The following is a 14440-nucleotide window of genomic DNA, read 5'->3' as shown; positions in this document are numbered from 1 at the left end:
TTGTGTTTGTCTTTCCTTTGATTTTATTTATTTATTCTTTTAATAACTTTTTTTTTTGGCCTTCTTTCATTGTTATTCGTCCCTCTGAGGTTCTGGCTTTAGGACTCCTTGTAGTATTTTTTGGAGTGGGGATTTAGTTGCAATGAAATTCCGGAGTTTCTGTTTGTCTGGGAAGGTCCATATTCTTTCTTCAAAGAGGAAGGAGAGCTTTGCGGGATAGAGTATTCTTGGTTGGCATCTGTTTTCTTGGAGTCTGTTGACTATGTCCCTCCACTCTCTCCTTGCCCGTAGTGTTTCTTTGGAGAAGTCTGATGTCAGCCTGATTGGCTTTCCTTTGAATGTTATCTGTTTCTTCCCTCTTGCCAGCTTCATTATTTTTTCCTTGTCCTGGATTCTTGGGAGCTTTACTATTATGTGTCTTGCTGTATTTTTTCTTTCGTCGTGGAAGTTTGGTGTTCTTCTTGCTTCTTGTATATCAATTTTCAGCTCCTTCTTCACATTTGGGAAGTTCTCTTCAATTATCTCTTTGAATATTTTCTCTGTTCCTACTTCTCTCTCCTCTCCTTCTGGTATTCCTATAACTCTTATATTTCCTTTCCTCATGGAGTCAGATAGTTCCCGAAGTCTTTCTTCATTCTTTTTCCTTCGTACTTCTCTTTCCTTTTCTGTTTTGGTTCTTTTTATTTCTGTGTTTTCAAGAGCACTTATTCGTTGTTCCATTTCATCAATTCTGCTTTCATTGCTTTCCCAGAATTCTTTAGTTCTTCCACTAATTCTTTGATCTCCTGCATTTCTTTTACTTCCCTCTTTAGGGACTCAATTTCATTCTTCTTATCGTTGATTATTTTTCCCTTATCATTGTTTTCCTTTATGACTTCTGTCAGTTTTTTAATCACGGCAATTTTAAATTCTCTTTCTGGAAGGCTCAGAAGTTCTTCCAAGTTACTGTCGTTGCAATCTGGGGGCTGGTTTTCTTTTTGTGGTGTGCTTTTTCTCTGGAGAGTTGCTAGGTTGCGTGTGGTTCTTCTCCTCCCTACTGTCTGTTTTCTAATTTGCCGTATGCGTTGGGACACTGTGTTGTTGCGACTGGCCGGCATCTTGGGTGGGCTTCTCTTCTCCCCTCTGGTTCCTCCAGGAGTCATCTGTCAGTTTCAAGCAGTCTTTATTGGAGAAAGGTCCCTGTCCTAAAATGTTGATGTGGGGACACACTCCCCTGTGCGCCTGGTCTGCCCCGGCGGTGGGTTCCTGCTCCCCCTCTGGGCTTGGACTGCAGGCCAGAGGGGGTCTGGCGTGGGCGAACTTCCCCCGCTCACCTCTGGCTCCTGAGGAAGCCTTCTGCAGGTAGTCTTTACTGAAGAAATGTCCCTGTTCTAAAATGGTGATGTGGGACACACTCCCTGCGCGTCCGGTGTCAGGCACACTCTTCTGCGTGCCTGGTCTGCCCTGGCTGTGGGTGCTCGCTCTCCCTGTGGGCTCAGACTACTTGTTCGGAAGGGGCCCGGTGTGAGCTAACTACCCAGCTGGCCACTAGCTCCTTCAGGAGCCTGTGCTGGCTACAAGTCGCTAGGTGGCGCCAAAGATCTCTCCTAGAGCCCTTGGGGAGCTGATTTTCCACCCCGTGGGACAGGGAACAGAGCGGGAATGGTAGGGTACACCTCAACAGCTTTGGGGTGCTGTGTCTGCCTTGTGCCCCACCGTCGTGGAGAACCCACGCCCCGAATTTTCGTGCCCCGGGTCTCAGTTCAAAGCCCTCAGTTCCAGGATGCGGGCTGTAGCCCAGTTCAGTGGCGTGGGAATGGCGCCTTTTGCACCGCTCCCGTGCCTGGGCGCCTGGTTCCTGCTTACTCAGGGAGGGACCTTCACCTCAGTGAGGACCTCCGCGGCGAGTCTCCCCGCAAGCCTAGGTCGTCTCCCAAGCCTAGGTCGCAGGCGCGGGGACCTGGGCAGCCGCGATCCTGGTCTGCACTTGCTTTTCAAGCGCGCCGAGCGCGCCGCTATCCGCGCAAGCTTACAGGCAGCCCGGGCTGTGTGCGCGTCTCCCGGGGTCTTTGTTCTTCTCTAATGGCGCCCGGAGCCGTTCGCTCACCGCCGCGGCGAATCCTGCAGGGTTCGCCTCAGCTCCCGTTCAAGGGGTGTGGTGGCTGCAATAGTTCCTTTCCACTCACAGTCCCCCTTGCTGTGTCCTTTGTTCTTGGTGGCCGTTTTGGTTTGTTGTTTTCCTCCTCTCTGCCGGTCGGAGAGTGCCGCCTCTGTGGGCGGGGGAGGGGAGCAGGGTTCTGCGCTTCCCTCCCTTCTAGTCCTCTTTTATGGCCACTTTCTTCTTCAGGCAGTTTGCTGGAGTCACCCGTTTATCTTCCGTGTCCCAGTTCTCACTGGGACCTGCCACTTTTCCTCCCTATTAACTTTTTTTAATGGGAGATCTTACTCGCAGCGTCTCCTCGCCGCCATGTTGCTCCGCCCCTTTTAAATGGTTTTTTGTATTCACGTACCTGGAACTGGATATTTCTTTGTTGAAAGTTTTTTGGTGTGTTTTTTTTTCCTCTTATACTTTGGAAACACTTTTCATGAAGATTAAATGCATAATGTTTGCAAAGCATGTATATAGTAAAAACTCAATAAATATAGCATCTTCATCATTACTATAACTACTATTTTATTATCACTAACATAAATATCATTATAGCAAATAATAAGGTGCACATGGTTCAGATTTTCTCAACCAGAGAATAGCTCTAATTCTTTCTTAGGAAAAGAGATCTGAATCTATATAGCAAGGAGTTTTTGTGTATTTGTATGTATGGTTTTGTTTTTGTTTCTCCCATTGACACCCTTTATGTCCCTTTGTTCCTTTCCCTCCCCACACCCTCTTAACCTCAGAGCCTTCAGGACATTCGTTTATATCCAGTTGTTATTGAAATTGTTTCACATTGTTAAATTGTCTCATATGATTGCCCAGATTTCTTTAATCATTCTGACATACTTTGCACACAATACTTTCCCTCCATTTTGTTGAAAATGGCTGCATTTCATCCTTACTTGTGACCATGTAATGTTCCATGGTATGTATGTACCACATCTTTTCAATCCTTTTGTCTGTTGAAAGAGACTTAGGCGGTTTCCATGAGGTAGATATAGTGAAAAAATGTTGCTGTAAATATTGCGCAATACTTCAGGGGTCTTGCTGATGGTTTCATTTTCCATAGATGTATACTGAAGAGTGGTATTACTGGGTTATAAGATATTTCTATATTTAACAGTTAAGGATTGCATTCCACATGGTTGCACCAGTTCACATCCCCACCAACAATGTAAAAGGGTTCTTATATTCTCTATACCTCTCCAACATTTGCTGAGATCTTTTTGATATGTGCTATTTTTATGTGTGTAAAGTGTTATCTCTTAGTAGTTTTAATATGAATCTCTCTTTTAATATGTGCCATTCTCAGGGATCATGCTCAGGAAATAAGCCAGAAAGAAAAAGAAAAACACGGGATAGTCTCACTCATAGCAGAAATTTAGAAAACCAAAATAAGGGACCAGGAAAAAGACTATAAAAAGTAAAAATCAAAATCAACAAGCAACTATAAACCAGAGACACACTACAGGGGCGGGGAGGGGAGAAAGGATTAGGGTCAAAATAAGGGGGATGGGAATTGTATGGGGAATAAAACCAAGATGAAAATGCAAACCTTGTGCAAAAATGAAAAATGATGTAAAAAATATATAAAACATTAAATAATAAATAAGGTAAGTAAATAAAAATATAAAATAAAATTTATTAGAGAAAAAAATAAAGTTGATTGGTATATGAGTACCCATTTTATAACTATTATTTCTATATTATACCATCATTCAAACATATTCCTTTGAATAAATATTTTTTAAAGAAAAAAAAAAAGAGGGAGCCTCTCCTGCTGGCGCAGCGGTTGAGCGCTGAGCTGCAAAGCTGCCTGCAGCCTCTGCAGTGCCGGTTCGATCCCTGGCGGCCTTCAAGGGTCCCACATGGGTGCAGACCTTTCCTGCTGCCCGCTGCTCCCCTCAGCAGTGTACCTCATCAATCTGCCTGTTCTGTTCCCCGCTCTGGCTTTGGTGAATTGTCTCACCCTCACGTGCTTCTGACTGTTCCCAGTGCTTGTATAAATAAATAAATAAATCTTTTTTTTTTTTTTTTTAAAAAAAAGGGAGTCGAGGCGGGGAAAGGGACAGAGAGACTCAAGGCATGGTAGTGGGGGGGGGAATTAAACAACATAGAAAAAATTTAAAAGGTTTTTTTTGTGAAAAAGAAAAAAAGGGATAAAATTCATCGATTCATTTAAGATAGATGTTACATCAGGACTTTCAGAAATAAAGAAGAGCATACAAATGCTATGAACATCCATATGTCCATAGATAGGAAAATCTAGAAGAAATGGATAAATTCTTAGAGTATACAATCTTCCAGGATTGAATAAGAAGATATAGAAAACCTGACAACTAACTACAAAGAAACTGAAGCCATAACAATAGTCTTCCAAAACACTAAAGCCCAGAAAGAGAGCTTCCCTAGTGAATTCTATCACACCTGCAGAGATAAAATAATATTTATACTTTTCAAACTGTTCCAAAGACTTGACAAAGTGGGAATTCTTTCAGTCATATTTTATGAAGCCAGCATTACTTGACACCAAAAGCAGCAAGGATATTTTTTAAAAATCAAAGACCAAATGTCTGTTGAACCTAGAAAAAAATTACTCAGAAAAACTTTGCAAACAGAATACAGCAATACATTAAAAGGATCATAGAAAATTAAAAGGATCATAAATATCCCACCATGTGGTGATGGGATATTTGTGGGGACTATACCTGAAGGGAGAAATTAAATAGTGTACAAAAATGAACAACAGTGTAAGAAAAGGAAAAATTAACATAAATAAATAAATAAATAAATGGATCCCACATCCTGACCACATGGGATTTATTCCAGGTGCAAAGAAGATAGTCAAATATCTTCAAATTGATCATTGTAATTTACCATATAAATAAAAGAAAAGATAAAAAATCATATGATCATGAAATAGATGCAGAGAAAGTATTAAACAAGATTCAACAACCATTTATGATTAAAAATATCCTCCAAAAATGGAGATAGAGGGCCTCCCAGGTGGCGCGGTGGTTGAGCGCTGGGTTGCGAAGCTGCCCTCAGCTTCTGCAGTGCTGGTTGGATTCCTGGTTGCTCCTCGGCCACCAGAGGAGGGTCCCACATGGCGCGCAGACCTCTCCTGCCGCCAGCTGCTCCCCTCAGCAGTGTACTTAGGTCCTTCTGCCTGCTCTGCTTCCCGCTCTGGCTCTGGTGAATTCTCTCGCCCTCCCGCGCTTCTGACTGTACCCAGTGCTTGTATAAATAAATAAATAAATAAATCTTAAAAAAAAAGAGTATATTTAAAAAAAATTCAAAAATGGAGCTAGAAGGAAGATGGCTAAATATATAATAAAAGTCATATATGACACACATCTAACATACATAATGCTGATGAATTTTTCACATTTTCGTTCATATAACCACACATATGTGCATATGTACATACACCCCCTTCCTCTCAGGAATAGTTTAACACTATTGACTTCTTTGGAAACCTACTATGCTCATTTACTCATGGGCTCAGAAAAATAGCTGTGCAACTGTGGGAAAGTTTTTCAAACTGTCTGTGCCAAGTGCCCTCTTCTGTAGTAGAGCAGCAATAATGAAATTATGATGAAAGGGTATTGTGAGGATTATGTAGGTTAGCTTATGTGGACTACTTAGAGTAGAACATGGCAAACAGTAAGCACAAGTTCTAGATGTTATTTCTCTCATGGACCAGCTCATCTAAAAATATTTTATCATTTTCTCAGAAAGTAATCTCAATCTCTTTCATAGTTGTCTTTTTTTTTTCTTTTTTGTTCATCAACCATATATATGTAAGCTAAGACTCAATAAGACAACAGTGTTTAAAATAGTTTCAATGTTTCCCTCAATGGTTTCAAATTCTGAGTGAAGGGACAGTTTTGCAGTCATCCCACTTGCAATTATTTTAAACGGTATTGTTTATTGTTAGACTGTGGACCTCTGTAGAGTGAGAAATCACATTTTTTTTATATTTGTTTCAGGCACAAAGAAGGCACGCAATATATGTTTGTGTTAGGATAACACTGTATCATTAACAATAGTGTTGCAGGATATCCATATTAGCATCATCTTACTGATGGGAAAGCTAAAGTCAGCATGAAAGAAAGCTTTCCTTTTTCTTTTTAAGGAAAAACATTTTTCCATCTTTATTGAGATGTGATTGATAAAAAATTTACATTGTATAAATGTAAGGCATAAAAATGTCATGGTTTGATTTGTATATATTATGAAATGATTGCCACAATAAGGCTGGCTAATGCATCATTACTTTATGTAGTTAATTTTCTGAGGTGAGAAATTCTATTACACAATAAAGAATTATTAAACATAATAGCCCTGCTGTACATTTCATCCCCCAAATTTATCCAGCATATAACTTGAAGTGTGTGCCCTTTGACCACCTTCACCCATTTCCCACACCCCTGTCCCTGGGAATCGCCATTCTACCTTGCTTAAGAAGATTTTCAAGATTATAAAGGCAGACATGGTAGAGCTATTTTCTCTACATTACACTATGAAAAAAATAATTTTTATTGTTGAACTTTTACTTTCCATGAGACTTAGAATAACGTTAATTGCATGATATTTTTAATGACTTGATAAATTTTCTCATAAAACTCATTGTGGATTAAAACTGATAATATAAAAAATAAATAGCACTACATTAAATATTGCTGGAAAAAATATTAAGCTTCATATTTATCAAGAAATCACTATTAAGTGGGATGGATGATACACATAAGTGAGCACTTGTAAGCATTCTTTGGGGAATCCAGGGGAGGAAGAGACAGGTGTCTGGTGAACACCATAAGCTGCAGTGAGACATGGAACTTGGTTTGGTTGGTGAAAGGTGCATGGGATTTGATCAAAATGAAAGTGTGAGGAATCCCAGGCTAGAGAGATGCATCAATCAAGAGAGATATTGTTCTATGAGGACTCTGAGTAGATCAATTTAGTTGGGGAAGAGCATGGGGAATAGAACTGAGGACAGCAGAGCAGACCTTGAAACACCAGCCAGTTGATTATAATTGCCACATCGGGGCCCAGAGGGCTCCAAAATCTCACCTGCTCACAGTCCTTGCTCATCTGCTCTAAGTAGGCTGAGGCAATGCCCCTGGGGCAGAAGTGGCATGTTCCACCATGGGGTCAGGAGATGGTTTGATAACGCACCAGTTCCTGGGTTCAGATGTGTGGGCAGGGTGCAGTGGGAGGATGTTCCCCACTGCTGGGGTAACAGAGTCTCCCCTGCTCAGGGAGGGGGCCCTATGCACTAAAGATTTCTCCAAGAATGGGGCCCTGATCCACGGCCTCCCTCCCACAGATGAGTCAGAACCAAGCAGGAATGTGTCTTAGACGCCAGCAGTCTTCAGTGCTTCTCTTATTACCTTTGAATCCGAAGAACTGAAGAAGGTGAATGCAGTCGTTCTCTTTCTTGGTGTCTCGGGTGAGTATTGACTGGCTGAGCTGCTCTAGCGTCACCGTTAGCACTCAGGATACTCCAGACTATGTCGTTAGACAATTAGTACTGAACTCCATTATATTTGGTCCCTGGTTTGAGGACATATAGATGTGAAATTCATGAAAAAAATGTATTTTGTTACCGATAGTACTTGTCCACCACCCACACAAATACGCACAGCTTGTGAAAAGAGAGTCTCGCCTGCATCTTTTTACTCTCCAACTTGTACAAATTTAGGGAAATCATTGAGCAATAATAGTCCTTTCAGTTTCCTTATATAGAGTGTAAAGTTTGGCCCCATGGCACAGCGGGTTGAGCACAGCACTATTAGGCTGTCCACAGCCTCTGCAGCACGGGTTCAATTCCTGGCTGGCCGGGGAGATACCCACATGGTGCGGCAGACCTCTCCTGTCTCGCCCATTGCTCCCCTCAGCAGTGTATTTCAGTCAGTCTGCCTTTTCTGCTCCCTGCTCTTTCTCTGGTGAATCCTCTCACCCTCCCGTGCCACTGACCTGTACCCCAGCTCTTGTATAAATAAAATAAATCTTTTTAAAAAATGATTTTGAAATCCCTCTCAAAATTCAAATCCAATGACACCAGTGGCTCTATGGTGCAAAATAAATAGTATACACCAGAGCCAGGAGACAAAGAATAGAGGCATGGTCAGAGCTGGTGAAAATAAATCAAGCAATTTTTGAAGAAGCAGACAATAAAAAGGAATCCATCTAATTAGAGACAATATTCAATGGGGAGAATCAGCGCTGAAATACGCAATTTATAATGCAACTTCTATATGTCAGTTAAGCACACTGCACTCAAACTGATTTTCTGGCCTTATAGTAGAAACACTGGTGGATTATTATGAATACTTAATATGTTGAGAATCACCCTAAAGCTTTGGGGGTGGGATTGGATATTGTGTGGGATCAGTGGGATCAGGTTGGGAGAGTGATTACATTTGTAAGAGACTACAATGGTGAAGAACTGGTAGAATGTTTGTGCCTAGTAAAGTGCTATAGTGAGTTTAATCTCCAAAAAACTATTAAGAGAGCTACACATATAGACATAATAGGAAGTAAAATTAGATTCATATTTAAAGCTGAATGTCCTAATAATTAAGGTAATTAGGAAGGAACTTGTATAATCTCATTCTTTATTCAGGATATATTAACGTTTCTGTCTTAAATGTGACTATTGTAGTAAGGCGATGTCATTAAACCTGTGGAGCCAAGTATGTAGTAATGCATGCTGTCAAAAAACAATTAGACATGATTTTTGATCTCAAGAAGTTTGACATTTATAGAGATCAAACATACAGAGAGATGTACATATATACAGAAACAAAACCATGGAGATATGAACACCAACAATGATCTCCATAATGCAGAAAATCAACAGTCTCAAGTTTTCCGTATATAGAGCCATATCTATCCTTTTATGTTCCAAAATTTGGTCCTTTGAAGGACACAAGCCAGTTCACCATCATTTCATATGATAGATATTTGAATATATATAAAGTTCTTGTGCTTGTCTTTAAGTGTTATTTTTTTTCAATTTAAAATAATGCATACAATTGAAAATATCTAGTTTTCATGCAAAATGTTTTCGGGTGCCTTATTGATTTTACTGCTTGTGCTTATCTAACGAGTCCTTACTTACTTTGGATTATGTGTATTTTGTCGCGTTTTAATTCAACTTTACTGCCAAGAACTTGCAAAATACTCAAAATCCCATCTGCTCAGTGTAGAGTCTTGAGTACTTACATATTGAAACGTGAAGTTGTAGAGGGATCATTTGTGAACACTTAGAGGTGACTGGGATGGAAATATGAGTCATTAGGAGCTAATTATATCAGCTTAACATTTTTTTCTTTTTTTACTGGAATGATAGATTTAAGAAATGTGAAAAGAAATGGACATTTTGAAGCTATCACTTACCTTTGGGGGAATATGGAACCCAGCAGAGCTTGCAAATCATAATTGTTTCCTGTAATATTTGGAGGGTTGTCAGCTAGAAGCAGGTTTGTGTTTGTTCTATGTGCTCCTCTAATGAGACCTTTCCCCATTCAGATGGACACAGTATAGAACTTTCACATGAAAGCTTAGCACAAGCCCTGGGATCTACCAGAGGCCTATGTTAGGCCCACATGAGGAGTAATATGCAACTGCTGTTGAAAGATGGAAAAGGCTCTCAAGGAGTTTGTGAATTAGAAAGAGTTTTTCTTTTTATATTTATGATAAAACATAAGGCAGATTGCAGCAACCGAAACCAGAGAAAGTGAAGCTTTTTGAGGGAAGAGAAAGGTATAACAAAAATACCTCATACCCAAGTGTTAGACCTGTGACCAATGTGCAATCAGATGATCTGTACACAGGGTCACCAGCATCAATATAGTGAGTGGTGCATGAGATGCTTGAAATGGAGGTGGATCTTGTGATTTTGGGAAATCAGCTTATCCTCTGAAGGGCCCCAGAGTTTAGGAAACAGGACATATTACCCAAGAAGGCAGTTCACCAAGAGGCTAGACAGTTGCCATGCCCTTGGTTGGACAGAAGAAAGTAAATATGGAGGATCAGGGATTAAATGATCAACCACTTAGAGGCTATGTAGATAATGAAACATTCTTGTGACACACCAGATCTAGACAGAAGTCACCAGACCCCAGAGAAGCAGAAAATTTCCATAAAATTCTGAAACTGCATGTCTTTCTAAGAGTCTCTTAAGGAGCTGATGTAGATGGGTTCCTGCTGGCATCACAGCTTTATTTTTTTTATTTAAATATTTTATTTTATATAATTCTTACATCTTTTTTCATCTTTGCACAATGTATGCATTTTCATTTTGGTTATATTCCCCATACAATTGCACCTCCCCCCTTATTTTGATTCTAGTCCTTCCTTTCCCCCCCCTTCCCTCCCCCTCCTCCCGTAGTGTGTCTCTGGTTTATAGTTGCTTGTTGATTTTGATTTTTACTTTGTATTGATTAGTCTTTTCCTGGTCTCTTATTTAGGTTTTCTGAATTCCTGCTATGAGTGAGACAATCCGGTATTTTTCTTTTTCTTTCTGACTTATTTCACTGAGCATGATCCCTTCTAGCTCCATCCATGTTACTGCAAACTGCATGTGTTTATCTTTTTCGATTGCTTGACAGCTTTAATTATTGAACAATTTTGTACCAGTCTTTGTTCTAGGTACTAAAGCTGTAATTAACGTCAACAAGATATACAGAGACCCACTATCTTTAAGCTCTACTACAGTAGAGTAGAGGAACAATTAAATCAGAAATTGAGTTGGACATGATGAATAGTAAAGTATAGTGCATCATAGGATCATATGGCAAGAGACTCAGCTATAAGTTATGCTAAGTTAAGGAATTAAACAATACCATTCAGAAGACGGTTTCTCAATCTCAGCACTATTGAAATTTGGGGCCAAATAATTCTTTTGGATGTGCAGTGTACTATATAGGATATTTACCAGCAATCCTGGTCTCAACCTACTAGTTGTCAACAAAATGTCTCCAGACATTTTCAAATGTCTTCTAAGGGATAAAATTATCACTGGTTGAGAACCACCCCTTAAGGAAATGACAGCTAAGTTTTGACCTAACTCCAGAATGAGGGTCTAGAGGCTGATGACTAGTGTTTTAATGTGTTAAACTATGTGGTTTGGTATTATTACTCCTTGAGATAGTGCACTAGGAGGATGCCAATTTTTTAAGGGGAAGACTGTAAATTTAATATTAGATATTCTTATTTTGAGATATTAGGGGATATCAAATGAGAAATGACTGGTAAAAAAATGAATAAAAGAGATTAAAAGTTCAGAAGAGAGTTGTGGATGGAGAAACATTTGTTATCATCCTTTGATCCATATCCTGGGGTGTATGGCACTTTTGAAGAAGAATCTTTGGACATTAAAAGTAGAGGACATAGTATAGAGTCCTGAGGAGGAAAGCCAAATGTAAACAATACACAGGCAAGAGACCAAGAGATGAGTAGAGAAGCAGGAAGATATCTAGGATACCAGGGAAGTATTGTGTAGAAATAGGCAACAATCTACAGATAAAATGCCTTGATGAAGAGCTGAAAATGTGCACTAGATTTCCCCATAATGAGGCATGATGACAAAACCATATTGCAATAGATGGAGAGTAAGTTAGTCGAAATAACAGAAGTGACTTTTCAGAACAATGGGAACAGCTGGTCATTGATATAATTATCTCTAGGAATCTGACTATGAAATTGCAAGCCATTGTACTCCAATGTTATAGCCATTTCAAAATCAGGGGTGGCAAAAAACACAGCTTGAAAGAATCATCAATCCAGCTTTGATCCACTGATCATCTTTAAAATCAGTAAATTTAACAAAATGAAAATAAGTTAATTAGGCAAAAATTTTGTGGTGTACATGGTAGACTACTATCGAACACCAGTTGTGTTTATTGCCTTCTGGTATACTTTGTATAATCCTGTTTAGGTTTTTATAACAAGAAATATCAATCTTGAGGAGATCACCTTTTTATTCATAGACTGCTTCCATAGTCTGTCAAAATATATTAGTAATCTGCAGATGTCTTAGAGGATAAGAATTTTCATGAGATTTGTGGTGAGAGTCATATGTTTTCTTCAACTAAATCTATTTATTATATGCTACATGCCATGGATGAAACTCACATTAATTGGTCACCTTTTGTGTACCATAAAGGAAGAAAACTGATGTTTATTTTTATATTCAGAATATTCTCAATCACTGAAGAACTCACAGCTCAGAGTAGAAGACTTCATTGAGTATGACAAGTTCTAGAGAGAAACTTCACAGAAAATTGGACTAGAAAGGAGGAATAGCTCTTTCTGGGGATTTAAGGGATGAATTTATCAATAGGATATGAAATGGGAGGGCATTTGGGGGCATCATAACTCCTGATAAATAGCAAATTCATTGATATTCCCTCTATTCCCAAAGGGATAGATTATATTCTTCTCAATCCTTTGTTGCAGGTGGCAGCTGGCCAAGAGCAGGGCTTCCGGTACTGGCATGCTGACCATGTTTGTCAAGAGCAAAGAATCGAACTTATGATATCATTCTTGGTTATCCCTGTATCCTGCTTTACTGAAATTGTATAGCTAATCATCAAAAAAAGGTGCAAAAGAGAATAACAATACTCATGCTCTGTTTTTACACCTTAATTTTTTAAAAGTGGTTTCAGAGTCATTACATTTCACCCTACCTTCAAAGTTATGAGGGAGAAGATAGGTTGTCTACTTTCAGACAAGAAATCATCACATAAAAGATTGAGTGGACTATCCAAAAATCAGACAAGAGAGCCAAATCCAGTGATTTCCATTCTAATGCAGAGAAAGGTAAGAATAGAAGGATAAGGAGACAGAAGAAAATGAATAGCTAAATAGATACCAAAATGCATGACATCGGAACATATACAGACAATTGTGGAATAATGTGTTAATCCATGCCCTTCATAAGAGATATTAAATTGTCTCACTATTTGGAGAAGTGAAATACTATGGGAAGTTTAAACACCAGTTTTGGAGAGGGCTTCATTTTGGTGGGCTTCTCAGATTGGCCCCAATTGGAACCCATCTTTTTTGTCTTTATTTCTATATTCTATTCCCTGACTCTCTTTGGCAACACCACCATAATTGTTCTCTCTATCCTCGAACCTCAGTTGCACACACCTATGTACTTTTTCCTCTGCCACCTCTCCTTCCTGGACCTCTGCTATACCACTAGCACTGTGCCCCAACTTCTCATCAACCTTCATGGACATGACAGGACTATTACCTATAGAGGCTGTATGGCGCAGCTCTTCATCGTCCTTGCCCTGGGTTCCACTGAGTGTGTACTCCTAGTGGTGATGGCCTTTGACCGCTATGCTGCTGTGTGCCGTCCACTACACTACACTACTATTATGCACCCCCGCCTCTGCCAGATACTGGCTCTCATCTCTTGGATGGCAGGCTTGCTGAACTCTCTGATTCAGTCAAGCCTCATGATGGCCATGCCTCTCTGTGGTCTCCGACTTCTGAATTACTTTTTCTGTGAGATGCCTGTACTCCTGAAGCTGGCTTGTGAGAACACGGATGGGACAGAGGCCAAGATGTTTGTGGCTCGAGCCATAATCTTGGTTCTTCCAGCAACACTAATTCTAGGCTCCTATGTACACATTGGTAAGGCAGTACTGAAGGTCAAGTCAATGACTGGAAGAAGGAAGGCTTTTGGGACTTGTGGGTCCCATCTCCTGGTGGTTTCCCTTTTTTACGGCTCAGCCATTTACACATACCTTCAACCTACGCACAGTTATTCTGAGAGCCAGGGAAAGTTTGCTGCCCTTTTTTATACTATAATTTCTCCCATGCTTAATCCTTTGATTTATACCCTAAGGAACAAGGATGTGAAAGAGGCTCTGAGGAAGGTATTAAGAATAAGCAGAGACTCAGGGTAGGAGAGGAAATGAAGATTTATGTAATTGTGTGTGGCAGCTCCAGACCATAGAACCCAAGTTTCTGGAGGGTAGTTACTCAGTAGAAAATAGCTCTCCATATAGGACTCCGAGTATTTGCATATTCCTTGTTTGGCACTGAAATTTTCTTGGAATCCTTTCTGGTTCAGTGTCTATGATCATTGTTCAGGAGTATTTGTTGACCTGACTGGATGGCAACAACTTTTCCAAAGTCAACGATTCGCACATGGTGCACTTAGAAGGCACTATGTCCAACAGGAGAAGGCCAGTTTACCTCTGCTCTTAAAGCTAACTGTGACCCTGACTAATCCCCTTGCATCTCAGGGCCATTTCTATGATGTCTAATAGTGGGTAC

The 14440-nt window shown here is 40.0% G+C and overlaps 1 protein-coding gene across 1 annotated transcript; it reads left to right on the top strand.

Moving 5' to 3' along the window:
• Window positions 1-13055: 13055 nt before the first annotated feature.
• LOC311177894 (olfactory receptor 2Y1-like) lies at window positions 13056-14067 on the top strand (the record flags this gene model as incomplete). The annotated part of the gene is made up of 1 exon (XM_084244139.1): window positions 13056-14067. The coding sequence occupies exon 1, from the start codon at window positions 13129-13131 to the stop codon at window positions 14065-14067; it is 939 nt and encodes a 312-aa protein (XP_084100265.1). The 5' UTR covers window positions 13056-13128.
• Window positions 14068-14440: the final 373 nt, after the last annotated feature.

The sequence above is a fragment of the Talpa europaea genome, assembly GCF_964194135.1.
Source record: "Talpa europaea genome assembly, chromosome: 9".
In the NCBI taxonomy this organism is placed as follows: domain Eukaryota; kingdom Metazoa; phylum Chordata; class Mammalia; order Eulipotyphla; family Talpidae; genus Talpa; species Talpa europaea.
This window is presented reverse-complemented; position numbering and strand designations above follow the sequence as displayed.